At 36.5% G+C, this 14,838-nt stretch overlaps 1 protein-coding gene across 3 annotated transcripts in view; it reads right to left on the bottom strand.

The window, feature by feature from the left end:
* LOC109912461 (ABC transporter B family member 1-like) overlaps nucleotides 1-14,838 on the bottom strand; it is a 171,954-nt gene that overhangs the window by 89,954 nt on the left and 67,162 nt on the right. For all 3 annotated transcript variants that reach the window (XM_048611177.1, XM_048611176.1, XM_048611178.1), the window contains exons 13-16: nucleotides 8,609-8,776; nucleotides 7,880-7,941; nucleotides 6,219-6,345; nucleotides 260-393 (exon numbers count right to left, since the gene is read on the bottom strand). In XM_048611177.1, the coding sequence (XP_048467134.1) occupies nucleotides 260-393; nucleotides 6,219-6,345; nucleotides 7,880-7,941; nucleotides 8,609-8,776 (491 nt within the window). The remainder of the gene's footprint in view (nucleotides 1-259; nucleotides 394-6,218; nucleotides 6,346-7,879; nucleotides 7,942-8,608; nucleotides 8,777-14,838) is intronic.

Here is a 14,838-nt window from a genome sequence, read left to right as displayed (position 1 = left end):
ACCCATAAATATGGGTAAGAACCACTCATATTCCCTTTGTGATGCCCTGAGGCTCTGAAAGGTGCAATACAAATTAAACTTTTCTTTTTCTCTTTTAATGCTCCCTATCTCAGAAATACAAAAGTCACGCAGGATTTTCCAAGAGATTCCACAAATTAGATATCTCACCTTAAAATTGCTTGAATGTTTTACTGCATGGTTTAAACAATGGAAATCCTTACTTTGCAACTGGGTTGCAGCAAATTTTGTAAGAGCTTACCTCCTCTATGTTAGCCTCTTTTCCATATGTAATATTATTTTTTATCGATGTTGCAAACAGTGTGGGTTCCTGGCTGACAATTGAAATCTTCTGCCTGAACCACTGTGGATCCAAGCTTTGTAGATCACATCCTCCTAAATCAAACAGTACAGATTGAATAACTCAAAGTGCTTTCACAGTATTGCTTCTAACACTTCCTATGTTGAAATACTGGATGTTAAACATGAGGATTACAGTAGCTATTTAAAAAAAACCTAATTTTTCTTGAAGAAGCTGATTTATGCTGGTTGTCCTCAGCTATCTTGCCTAAGATATTTAGTTTATGTAACCTGTGAATCTCAACAGGGTATATTGACAATTTAACATTTAGTGCAGGACATAATACTCAAGGCTACAATGGGTAGTGCAGTTGATGTCGTTTATATGGATTTCAGCAAAGCCTTTAACAAGATTCCATGGGGGACTGATAAACAAGGTAAAAACACACAGGATCCAGGGTAACTTGGCAAGTTGGATCCAAAACTGGCTCAGTGGTAGGAGACTATTTGTGTGACTGGAGACTGGATGAGAATGAGAGGGGGATAATAAGTAAGTTTGCAGATGACACTGAGATTGGTAAGGTGGTTGACAGTGAGGAAGAAGATCTTAGGTTACTTGAGCATATAGATGAATTGGTCAAATGGACAGATCAGTGACAAATGGAATTTAACCCTGAAAAGTGAGAGGTGATCACTAGGAAGCTCAGAGGAATGTTGGGGTGCTTGCCCAGACAGCAGGACAGATTAACAGGGGGTTAAGAAGGTATCCAGGACACTCGCCTTTAGCAGTTGTAGCACAGATTATAAGAGCTATGTTATGTTAGAGCTGTACTGGACTTTGGTTTGGCCACAGCTGGAGTACTGTGTACAGTTCTGATCACTGCAACACAGGAATGAAGAGATTGCACTGGATGGGGTGTAAAGGTGATTCAGAAGGATGTTGTCTGGGATACAGCAGCTTAGCTATGAAGAGTGGCTGAATAAACTCAAGTTGTTTTCTTTATAGCACAGAAGGGTGACAGGGGTGTTTAAGACTGAGGAGCATGGGCAGGTTGGCTAGAAAGCAGCTGTTTTCTTTATTTGAAGGGTCAATAACAAACAGGAGAAAATTGTAAGGTGACAGACAGAAGGTTTAGAGAGTTTTAAGGATTATATTTCCACCCAGAGGATAATGGGAATACGGAATACACTATCTGCTTGAAGTGCGAAACCTCATAAGCTTTAAAAGGTACTTGGATGAGCGTTTAAAACGTCAGAAAATTTAAGACTATGGGCCAAGTGCTGTAAAGTGGAACTAGTGAAGATCTGGAGTAGCTAAATGCACCAAATTAAGCCCGTTACTATTCTTGCTTAATGTTGATACTTGTTTATTATACTGCTTCATTGGATAATAATTGGGAATAGGATATTTAGAGAAACCAAGATCCAACCACTGTTTATGTTGAACAAGTCGCCAGATAGTCTCATTATCAATGCTTGGCTGAGCTCCAATTCTCACAAACTGAATCACTTCAGCAGAGTCTGATCTCACAGGTTTGAGCATCAGCTTAGTTTGAGTGAAATATTTTAAAACAAAATCTTCAAACACGTTTCTAAATCAGTGTTCTGTTTCATCAGCGTTTCAAAACTTGCCATTATTAATGTGGCTCATTGGCTGTGTATGTACTACATGCAAATGAACAGGCATAGAGGATGTGGGGGCATGGATCTGGCATAAAGGGACAGAGAAAAATCTTTTGCATAACTTTTCGAAAAAGGTTCCAGAATCCTGACATTGCTCACAACTCACTTAAGGTGCCATGAACTGAGTCCTCAAGAAGCTTGCTGGACTCCATGGAAGTTGTGGGCATGTGTAGAGGAGACGCAGGCAGAGGTGTGAGATGCCTACAATGTAACCAGCTAGATTGGAAGTGCAGGGTGTGGACTTGCTGCCCAAACCTTTGTCCCTCAACATGGAAAAAGTACCAGCACTGGGAATGGGTTGAGAATCCTTGAAATGGGTTTTGCCTGGTGTTTCTAAAGGTCAGAGTCAGCCAGATTCTGGGAAAACCTGATCCACAAAATCTGCCATTAACCAATGCACCTGGAAGGCATTTTAAAATGAACTATTTTAAAAATTGCTTTAGAAGTATGTGTTTGTATATTTGAACAAGAACTTGGTTCAGTTTGATTAATACAGCTGAAAACTGATTTGTCACAAAAGCTGAACTTTTTAAATCAGTGTGAATCTAACAATTGAAAGTAACTAAGAAATTATTCTGTCATTTTCAATTATGTTGGAGTGCAGTTGTCATTTCTAAAACAGTTTATTAAAAATTATGCTCAGCAGCTTTTAAAATTTTCCTCTGAATGCAGAAGAACTGGATTACTGCCTCATGTCTCTTCAAAAGGAAGTGAATAAAGTTAGTAGAAACTCCAAACGGTGATTAAATCAATCTGAAGGCATAACAAGCTTTGTGGGCAATGCCAGCTTTCATTGTGATGTTCCTTAAGCTGAAGAAAGAGAGTGAGAAGATTCCAAATGTAGGAAATATAGCGTGTGCTTAAAATTCAGTGCTGTCTTGTGCAAGCAACACTGATGTGGGGAATTGTGTCAAGAATAAAATCACATCATAGCAGAACCACTATCCTGTTCTACCCATCAGGTGACCTTGCTTATCTGCCATTGAGGGAAAATTCGTCATATATCACCAAAACTCAAGGATATTTGTCAGCTCTGTACTGATCGAACAACTAATCGAAACCAGCCTAGCGGTTAAAAGAAATACAACAAAAGCCAAGAACACATCCCAAATCTTTTGCCCAATCTGCACAGCATGTGGAACTTACATTAATATTGGCATAAGACCCAATAAAAAGTTCCAATTTAAGGATCTTTTGGTTTGTTTGCAGGCAGTTGCAAGTGCAGAAGAGACTATTTTAAATATTTTTTTAAAAACTATATATTTTTCAAAAACTCACTTTATAATTAAGGATCAAAAATAGATGTAACATTATGAAAATGGGAATATGTTCTGAATCATTGGTATTCATTAAAATAAAAGATTTGAAAGAAAATGACCCAAACTTTTTCCCAACACCAATGCTTGACATGTGACCACACATCCACAGCCTCCGACTGTTAGCCACAGCATATCTTTAAGCCAAAAAAAAGTGTCCAAATCGTAGAATGTTTACTGATTCTCCATTTTGTCATATGACACGCAAGGGACATTCCTTTACAATCATTGTAATTTTACAAGAAAAGTGTTACAATCAAATAGTGAAAAATTAAAGAAGTGCTTTCTTTATGGATAGTAACACTTCAGATTTGAAACATGACAACAGAAATCTCAACTGTAAAATGCATTTTGAAATAGTAAGAGTACTTCAGATTGTTTTAGTAAACAACACAGAATGGGAGAAATTGTACTTTTTCCCCAATGAATCAGAAACACCATTCCTACGATGACAGGACTGAAGTGAATATTAAATGAAGTTGTGCAGTAACTCTGGGTGTTATGTTGTGAGACTGACTAGGGAATTAAGGTTATACAACATAGGAAGGGGCTCTGGAAGGCAGTACATTTAAAATCAACACAGCTGCAAACAGAGATGTTTTCAATAAAACCTAGTCAGTATATTGTTAGACTTTACATTCCCAACTCTTCTTGGTTCCATAAATTTTAGCAAGATCATGTGTGAGCATATACAAGGGAGAAATTTGAGAAAGATGTTATGCATTTGACAATTAAATAATGTCAACCAAATGATGCTTGAATAGGTGAGACATTTCTCTACAAATCACATATTCAAGTTTGCAAACAAAGGTAATTGTAATTTACTTCACAGACCTTTCAGTCCACTGCTGACACTACAAAGTCCTTGGTAACCTGTTAAACGCACTGAGATAATAAGTTATGCACCGTCCTTGAAAAGTGATACTAGAACCAAAAGACTCGAGGCTAAATGAAGCATTTTGAAAAAGAACACCAATAACATCATGTGGCCCACAGGATGGTGGACAATATGCAGAAGAATGGAAACTTAACTTACAAAAAAATAGACTGTTGGAAAGAAACAACATTAAGCTTCTTGGTGTTTATTACACAATCTAAGCCAGTCAATAATCATTAATCCCTGTGTATAAATCATTCTAATATTCCCTGGAGTCCCATAAAATTGTACTGGTCCACGTACATCATGCAGTCTGATTTAAAGTACAAAAGTCCCAGAAAAGTTGTCATTACTTGTGTAATTAGGACAGCATGGTGGCACAATGGTTAGCACTGCTGTGTCACAGTGCCAGGGATCTGGATTCAATTCCAGCCTTGGGTCACTGTCTGTGCAAAATTCACACATTCTTCCCCTGTCTGTGTGGATTTCCTCCCACAGTCCAAAGATGTGCAAGTTAGATGGATTAGCCATGCTAAATTGACCCCCGTAGTGTCCAGGGATGTGCAGACTAGGTGGATTGGCTATGGTAAATGTGGGATTATGGGGATAGGATGGCGGAATTGGGTCTGGATGGGATGCTCTTTGGAGGGTTAGTGTGGACTCAATGGCCCGAATGGCCTCTTCCTGCACTGCAGGGCTTCTATAATTTTAATTCTGATTTCCTGAGCATTTTGTGCAGCTCCACTGTTTTCCTCCTGGAAAACAGGTGAAAATCTCATTACAATGGCTCCTCCCATTAAAAAACACGAAAAGTAAAAGCCATTTGCTGAATGAATCCAACTGGGATCACCCTGTCACATGGTTGTAGAATGGATTGGTTTAGTGTAGCAATAGGAATCATGTGCACATATTAATAAAATCTTGGAATTATTCTTAATCCAGTGATAATGTTAGAACTAAGGTAATGAGCATTTGCAAGTTACGTTAGTACTTGCAAGCATGTAAAGTTAACTATATAGTACGATTTAATTATGTTTACGGTTTATCTTGTACTATTTGTAACAGACTGATTTTTGCGATAGGTATGCGACTCTTTTTTCAATTTACTGTGGAAAATGAACTTTAAAGTTTGACTTGAAGCTGCACTGCGAATAGAAAAGGGATTCAAACTTGTATTTTTCTTTTGTGTATTTCTACATGGAATACAATTAAGTGGATGGCAGCTTTATTTCTTAATAACAGGGGACCCACTGAGCTCTAAAATAATGACTGAGCCATGGAGAATACTTTGCTTCATCTCCCTTAAAAAACAGGTCTCCGGCCATGTATCTTTTGAAAGATCTCTCTGCTTTCTACAGCGTGTTTAATTTTTTTTGGACTCATTCATTGGATGAGAGTGTCCCTGGCTAGCCCACCATTTACTGCCCATCCCTAATTGCTCAGAAGGCAGTTGAGAGTCAACCACATTGCTGTGGTCGGGAGTCACATGCCAGGATGGCAGTTTCCTTCCCTAAAGGACATTTGGGGAACCAGATGGATTTTTCCAACAATCAACACGGTCATCATCAGACTTTTAATTTCAGGTTTTTTTTAATTGATTTCAAATTTCACCACCTGCCACAGCAGAGCTCAAACCCAAGTCCCCAGAACGTTATCTAGGTCTCTGGATTAACTGTCCAATGACTATACCACCATCACCTCCCCCTGTATTCTAATCAACAGAATTTTAATCAATTAAATTTTGGTGCAAATTATCTATTAACTGAGCAGGTTGCACAATGCTCGAACTTTCTTGGCAAATTTCATTGCTACAGGAAATATTAGGTTATGTATAACTAAACTATATTTTGTGCAAGAACTGGAAAGCTAGGAAGATTCTGGTGGTTAACTGCACTATATTGAATCTGCAGATCCATAGCAAGAATGCTCTATTGGTGTTCAACATGTCTCTAAATAAAACATTAGATTCAGACTGATTTGGATGGTTTATAACAAAAATGTACATATTTAAATAACATTCACTTTTCTGTTAAGCAAGGTCATACCAAGTAATATTCTTCCAGAATCTGGATCATAGAATCTCTCGATTAGATTAACTATAGTTGATTTTCCTCCACCTGATGGACCAACCAATGCGACCATGTTGCCTGGTTCAACAGCAAATGTTATTTCCTACAAACAGGATATTTTTGATGATCACTGAGACAGTTAGAATGATAGGAGTCAAATTTTTAGTCACTTGCAAGAAGCACAACAAAGAATTCATCAGATTTTCGAACAAAATATGACAGCTGGTTCTCAGCGTAACCTTCCAATACATTACTCGCATGTAGCTATAAAACAAACATATAATACATAAAATTAACTTTAAAAAAAAAACTTCATAATGTTGTTCACTAGGACACACTTGTTAAATCTCTTAGAAGGATGGTGTTATTTTGGGGTCTGGGGATGTGTTTCACTTGTATTGTATTGCATATGCCATGGTCTAGAAAACTATTTGTTAAGCATTAAGTAATCCGAAAAGCTTCTTCTAACATCAGAGACCTACAGATCCAAGTTCAAAACAAATTGCAGTAAATTTTGAAATTAATAACCGAGCAACCTGTAAACAGGCCCCGGTAAATTACCATGAAAAGCACTAACTTATGTCTTTCAAGAAGGGAAACCTACCTGGATTGACTAAGATATAGCCCCAGTCATTCACAACATAGTTGACTCTTATTAGGTTTAGGGCAACTAGGAATAGGTGACACAAACATCTAAAGGTCAAATCTGAGAGACTTGATCAAAAAAAGGTAAAATGATCATTCTGTGCACTGGAAATTTCCTTTCACAACTACAGCCACTCAACTGAAGTCTGGTAAAATGGAACTAAAGGACTACCTTATTTCTTTCCTGTTGGCCTTTTAACAGATGCTGCGTTCTGCATTTTACTGCTACTCAGAGCAAATACTTTGAAGCGTGACATCAGTGTAAATTAAGTGCATATATACAAATTTTTCCTATGCTACACAAGGGTGGTATTGACTCAGATCAAAGGAGGAGAGATTCCAATGGGGTGCTGGGAAGGAGGTTGGGAAAACAAAATAGTGGATATGTTAAATTGGGAAAGTGAGATAGACAGGAATCCAGAATTTAATCCAACAGTTCCTAGAGCAAAGCAATAAGCTAGATAAGCTGGTTGACTGGAGAGCAGATAGCAGGTACCTTTGAAATCCTAGGGGTTTGGGGAAATGGAAGGAGGGGATGCCAGTGAATTATATATCATGGTGGGTTTGGAGGAAAGAGTCAGTTTCAGAATCAGCCAATTGTATGAGTCCTATCTTGTGAAGGGAAGCTGCATGAGGTAGGATAGCACTGAAATTCCTGCTGGCCCACAAGTACAGTTAAGATACCTTCTCATCTTCATTCACAAGTAGGATTCCCAGCTGCCACATATTAACAATTTTAAGTGAATAAAAATGGAGACATGCAGTCTCATTTGAAGATTAATAACCCCTGGCCTCCGAAAAGATTATTTGCGCCATCCCCCACCCAGCACCTAAGTTACCTGCTTCAGTATTTTAAAAAATGAAGTGGGCATGTTTTTACCTTTTAGAACTTTTACCTTCCCACCAGTCACAGCTGAAAATTCCTCCTCTGCAATTCTGTTAGCTCCAGGAATGGTTATCCTGAAGTTGGTCATTTATTCAAAAATACTGACCTTCAAAACTTGGGATGCCTGTCTTGTCGGGTATGTAAAACTGACTTTCTGGAACTCAAGTCCTGAAATAAGAAAATTACTTTATCATAAAGGCGACAATGGAGATTTCAAATATTTTCATTACCCTTTCTTAAAATTTACATTTTTGATATTCTAGAACAGAGTTTTTTGTTCCAAGGCAATGACATAGTCATGAAAGGCAAGATATAAACAAGCTTCTCAACTATGACAAAGAAATAAAGGAATTTTTCCTTCATTCAACAACTCCTGAGTTGGTCATAGGTTTGCAATGACAAAGTCAGTCAAATTCTGTTTTTTCTTGCAGAGGAATCTGAGATGTGGGAGTATTTTGGAAGCCTGCAATCGACAATTCTACTCATTTATAAATATGAGTATTGTGAGAATTGAATGAGTGAAGTTCTGTTTTTATAACATGAACTTCTGCAATTTAAAATCGTGGCTTTGAGAAGTTGAGGGGGGCAGGGGTTGGGAGGGAGTCCTTATTTTTCACTCCTTGGTTCATTTCACTTTTCCATCTGAACTCCCTCAAACCAATGGCCTCACACACAGGTAATCTTATTTTACCAGGATTTTTCCTAATTACAAAATATCATGCGTTTGTACCTTAAATAATTAATTTTAATGAAGAATTTTGCAACAGCATTTGAATCAACGAAAGATAACTGTTGGAGAAGTTGAAGGAGGTTCAATATATAAAAATCTACTTACTGCCTTCGAGAGAAGCCAAGCGATTTCCACCTACATGGGGAATTTTTGGCTTACGATCCAAGAGTTCAAAGATACGGATAGATGCCCCAACAGCTTGCATGAAGTCACCATAAAGAGACGCTAACATTCCAAATGCCATTGCAACATTAATCGAATATACCATAAAGGCTAATGTAAAAACAGCAGAAAGGTATAATTTGCTTCAAGTTAAACAAAAGAGCTTATGAAGTGTGTTTTTCAATACAAAGACTCATCATACGCTTTTACTCCTCCAGTTAGTTTACTACTAATTTAGATTAAATGGTTAGTTAATTTATTTTGTATCATTAGATATTCAACACTTGTAGAATTATTACCTTGTTTTGAACAAGATAGAGTTTAAGAATTTGATATTAGAAAGTGGAAATTGTTTCCCTACTAAATAGATTATTATTAAGTCAAACAAATACATTGAAACCTCCCCCACCAAAAATGGAAAACCACCTCCAATCAAAATTGGAAAAATACCAAAAGAATTAGTTATAGAATCATACAGCATGGGAACTGAACACGTCCGTGATGACCAGTCATCCCAATCTGACCTAGTCCCATTTGCCAACATTTGGGCCATATTCATCCAAACCTCCTATTCATTCATTAAAAGTCTTTCAAATGTTTTCATCAGTTAACATCAAAGAAACTGGCAAAAAAAACTTATCCAACGCCTATTAGTTTGCAGCCTTGACAATGAGCAGACATTTTCATTGACTGGGCAATTAACTGCTGGAACTCATCAACAGGATCATTCTTAGTGAGTGATTGGTGTCTTTAATGTATACCTTTGTAGTTATGATGAATTTTGTTGGTGAGGAGAGCACTTTTGATTGGTGCTCTTAGTTCAGTCGCAACTAGAATTCCAGGAAGGATTAGCTGGGAACTAATTTGTCAATAGATCAACTGTTCCAGTGCCAGCTGATTTAACCTACAGGGACAGAGGGATAGAGGTTTAATGGGCCAGACTGAGGCAGACATAGTAGTAGGGAGCTGCATGTTCAAAATTTAGATTTCCAATCAATGTAATTTAAGAATCTTGATCAATTAGTTACCATTATCTCTAATAAGATCCCCACGTTATGGTAACATTCCAGGTTATACTGTACTCTAAACATTTCCCCCTTTTAAATCAATTTATTTAAATACATCTTTAAATGAAGCTATATGTTGAGATTATTTTAAATGACCTTAATGATTGAGACGTTGGTTTTTCATGAAAATAATGCAATCTGTGGTCAGTGCATTAGACAAAAAACATAGACAATGAAGTTAATATGAAAGGAGGTCAAAATACTTCAAAAGTGGTAGCTAATAAATAATATTTATCACAGATCCTCAAATGGCAATATTTTGGTACATGGCAAAATTATACACAAAAGAAAATAAACACTTTTGACAGTTGTTGCAATTACTTCAAGTATGGGTAAATGATATATAGTTAACGATTATACAATAACTTAGAGATTTGCTTATACTAGAAAAATAGATTTCAAAATTACACATATCAAACTAAAATCAAAATAATGGAAACACCAGCATCCTTAATGCTGATTATATATTTTTTTCTCAGCTGCTGAATTCTATAGTTTACGCAGCAAAAATCCTTTCACAAGTGAATTTTTGGATAATCTAATTTTTCACAAATGACTTAGTTGGATCTGGGTAAGACAGTCAGTCCTGATAGCAAAGTCTTTAGATAAACTATTAATTTTGTTTTTCCAAGTTATTACATTTAACTGGCTTCCACTATACTTGACTGAACTGCGTAATGCTTTGGCATTAAAGCATTTAAATCTTATGCTTTTAATATTGTTGTACTTCAGTTATTTCAGATGAAAAAAATTGTATTCACATCTGCATTCATTTTCAGGGTTTAATTCAAACATATTTACAAATCATGCAAAATTATAACTCATCATTAGTGTCCCATATTTCTTCTCAGTATTTGTGCAAAAATTAGAATTAAAATAGAAACCAATCAGAACGTGTGTAGATACCTGAAAAACTCAATGTTCTGAACCAATGGTCTGCCATTTCTGGAGTACAAGTTAGCATTTCTAGGGTTTGCGTCTACAAATATGTTGTGAAGAGAAGTTTGACTTTGTTCCCTCTTTTAGCTGGAACTGGTGACAATAGTAACAATATATTAGATGACCAAGAGAAGCTGGAATGTGCCATTTTAAAATGCTGAGAATGCTGGCATTGCTGACTCCACTTGAATCTGACAGCCTCTCCTCCATTCTCTTTTTGCAAACACTGGGTAGATGAACTATGTCACAGAGAAACTGCTACTCTATTAATTCATCTCACTAGAAAATTACTTGGGAATATCAGTTTAGACTAGAATTCACACTTAAGATGCTTGGAGTTGGAGTTCTACATTAATACAAAAGCAAAAAATTGCGAATACTGGAAATCTGAAGTAAAAATAAGTTCCAGAAATACTCAACAGAGAGTGATGGCGGAGGAAGAAACAGAGTTAATATTTTGGGACCGGGGTGAGACCTATGAAATAGATCAAAAGCAAATGCTGGTGATAGGGTGGAAGTCAGAGGAGATTAAATAAAGGGATAATGGCTCAAATCAATGACAACAGTCAAAACACAAGTAAAGAAATAAAAGATAGATCTTGACATTAAAACAAATAACAGAATTGTCACTAATGGTTTCTTACACAATGTTAAAGAAGATCAATGTAAACTTGAGAAACAGCGCCTCATCTTTCGTTTAGACACTTTACAGCTTTCTGGACTCAACACTTGAGTTCAATAAATTCAGATCATAAGAAATGCACCCTTTTGTTTCAAATGACAGCTGCTAGCGATGATTTTCCTATAACATCACCTGTAGACCCATCTAAATGTTTCTTATGGTTTACGTTCTGAGCAATGCAGCTCAATGATTCAAGCAGCAAACAGTACAGCTGCCTCCAATGACTAGTTACAGATTTGAGGTCAAGAATGACAAATCACCATATAGACGGACACAACAGTTTTCAGCTGGGAAATCAATCATACTGGTTTATACTGGAGATTAAGGGACAAGAAAGAAGCATTCAAAATAATTAAGAAATGGAACAGAAAAGATAGAAACAAAAATAAAACAATGTAGTATTGGCTATCTAAAAACAGAAAATTCTGGTAATAGGAGATTTAACAGCATCTGTGAAGAAAGAAACAACGTTAATGTTTCAGATTGATGATCTTTTGTCAGATTGAATCATGAAAGCTGCCTGGTTCTGAGGTGGAAATTTCAGATAAGCTAAATAGTGGCTAAAAGAAAGGGGAATAAAAGATTATTGGAACATCAAGTGCACATAGGATTATGGCTACCATTCTATTGAGGGCTAAGTTTCAATGCAAGCTTTCTTGATTTATTTACATCTCGAAACAATGATCTCCTTCACTGGACTATTTCATCGATTAGAGAATCTTAGGACAGGCAAGTGTTACTGTGACAGAGTGGTTTTATCGCTCATTCTAAATTGTGTTTCTTTCTTTATAGTAAACAGGTCAATTAATAGGAGGACAAAGGGTGAAAGCACTGAACAGTTTTTGAAGTTGCTTCATAACTTTAAAAAGGTGTTGTGAAATTTAGCATAGGGCCTGGAATGCTGCAAAAGTCAGGAGCTTAGTTAACAGAAAAACTCTATGGACATTTCTTTTAAACAACTAAAGTTGAAATACATTTATGTTAACTTTGACAAGTTTTCAAACTTTGGAACACAGTCAGTGCATATTAATGAAATGCAATAGCGTATCTTCAAAATATCATTTTTTTTCCACACAAGACAGCTGATCTGTTTGACTTGAGGTTAACTTTGATTGAAGTCACTCATCTTTCTAAGGCATGCATTTACACAATGCAGTAAATGTCACTGTTTTTGAGCAATGTCTAATTTCAAAAGGTTAATCAACACTTGAAAGAGATTGTGAAGAAAGACATTAATTCAGTACAAAGTCACCTCTCTGATTACTGCAGCAGTTCTTAAAAAAAGTTCCGATTTGCAATCTTTAGATTGATGATCAAATGATGCACTGAGAAGATAGTTTATGAAAAAAGTATAAACGTCAATTATTCACAAAGTTTACAAATCCCTATTGCTACTTTCCATGCAATATTTATGAATGACATTTCAATTACACATTAGGTTTTCTTTCAACTAATCTTTCATCATAACTTTAGACAATAATGCTGAAGAAGTAAAAATAAAGTGCTAAATAAATTCAGTCAGTCTGGCAGCATTTGTGGAAGGAGAAACAGAATAACGTTGAGTCCAAAGATGACTCTTTGCAAAAGAAGAAATGCTTATTTGATGCAGATGTTATTGTCAATTGCCTTTAAAAACTTGCCCAATAAAAGCTTTGCAATGACTTCAAAACAATGGACTTCCATAAATGTAAACCTTAACCACAATGATTTTGATGAGCACTACACTCTGTGATAAAACCTTCCAAATAGGAACCAAGTGAATTGTACTTGAACATAATCAGTTATAAGTTATGCATTTTCCACTTAATAACAAAATATTGAACAGGAATAGCTACTGAATAAAAAGTCACTGGGTTATCAAAAGAACATGATCATACCCAAAAAACTTTCAAATTGAGAATGATTCACAGTCCAATGGAATCCTAGTAACCACAAGTATGCATGTATATGCTTGTATCAAGGCATTTTCTGCCGTGAGTTTTCCACAACAATCACCACCAACCACCATCCTCCTTCCTTAATTGCTGTGTGCTAAGTATGCATAAGCAGTTTCCTTTAGAAATGTGGATATTAAAATTAATGCTGGAAATGTAAAAATTAGGAAATCCACTTTATGAAGGATATGAAGGCATATGAGAGGCATAGAATAGATTTACAGGTATAGCTCCAGGGATATTGTACAGTGAGAACAGCTTAGAGAAGCTGGGGTTGTTCTCTTCAGAGAAGAAGAGGTTGAGAGACAGATTGATAGAGATGCCCATAAATATAGGAACTTTAAGAGAACAGATAGGAAGAAAGTGTTCCCCATTGGCAGGAGGATCAAGGACCAGAGGACACTGATTGGCAAAGGGAGCAACAGCTACATGAGGCACAACTTTGCACAGTCATTCACATCTGAAATATATTCAGAGTGTGTGTGGTTGAGGGGCTCTCAGTTGTGGCTTTCAAATGGATACTGGATAATTATCTGAAGAGAAAAATGCAGGGCTATAAGGAATAAGGTGGAAGAGTGGAACTAGTTTAATTGCTCTTGCAGAAAGCTGGCACAAACCGGATGGATTGGTGGTTGTAGCACAGAAGGAGGCCATTCTATTTTTTTTAAAAAAGTACAGCTTCTATTATGGGCTCTTATTTACCCTTATATTCAAGTCCTCAAATTAGATACGGTACAACAGTATTCAAGGTTCATAAAAAAATAAAAAAATTTGATCTAGTTCTTCTTGGGCTGCAAGACTGATTTATGTCAGACAGGAGATTGTACTTTCTTCTAAAAGTCACTGAGAAGCAAACTAGAGAAAAGCTCAGCCCGATTAAAATTATGTTTGGTGGGATGCATGAATACTGGACATGCCATTGTATCCATCTACCTGCCTGGCTAACAGTTTGCAGCAATTGTAATTCAGCACCAAATGAATGCAAAGGATATACAAAGGTATTGATCACTAAGAAATATCATATTTGTCCTATGCTGCTTTATGACTATGAAACATGGTTGTAAAGTTTCTTGAATTTGTTTCCTGCTATCTCTTCCTTCAAAGGCAGGATCAAAACAAATACAAGTTCAAGTTCATTTATTCAAAAAAAAATCACAACACCAGGTTACAGTCCAACAGGTTTATTTGAAATCACAATCTGGTATCGTGTGATTTTTGACTATGTACATCTCAGTCTAACACCGGCACCTCCACATCAAGTTCATTTATGGGTGAGATCTGCTGTCACCATCAGATTTTACATGAAACCAACAGGAAAACCTCAAAAAAAAAGTCCAAATTCCATTAAGTGCTTCAGGCCTCACAACAGAGGGTGAAATAGATGTCATATTTTTCTGGAACCAATCATACACAAGTACAGTCCAACTCGTCTCTCTCTCTCTCCATAACTATGCCCATTATCCCTCAGTACAGTGAGGAGTTATCCGCTTGGTGGTAAAAAATGGATGGGTTTTGTACAGTATTCTCCAATTTGATTTTGACATGACAGCA

Source organism: Rhincodon typus, chromosome 24 (genome assembly GCF_021869965.1).
Source record: "Rhincodon typus isolate 14 chromosome 24, sRhiTyp1.1, whole genome shotgun sequence".
Taxonomy (NCBI): domain Eukaryota; kingdom Metazoa; phylum Chordata; class Chondrichthyes; order Orectolobiformes; family Rhincodontidae; genus Rhincodon; species Rhincodon typus.
This window is presented reverse-complemented; position numbering and strand designations above follow the sequence as displayed.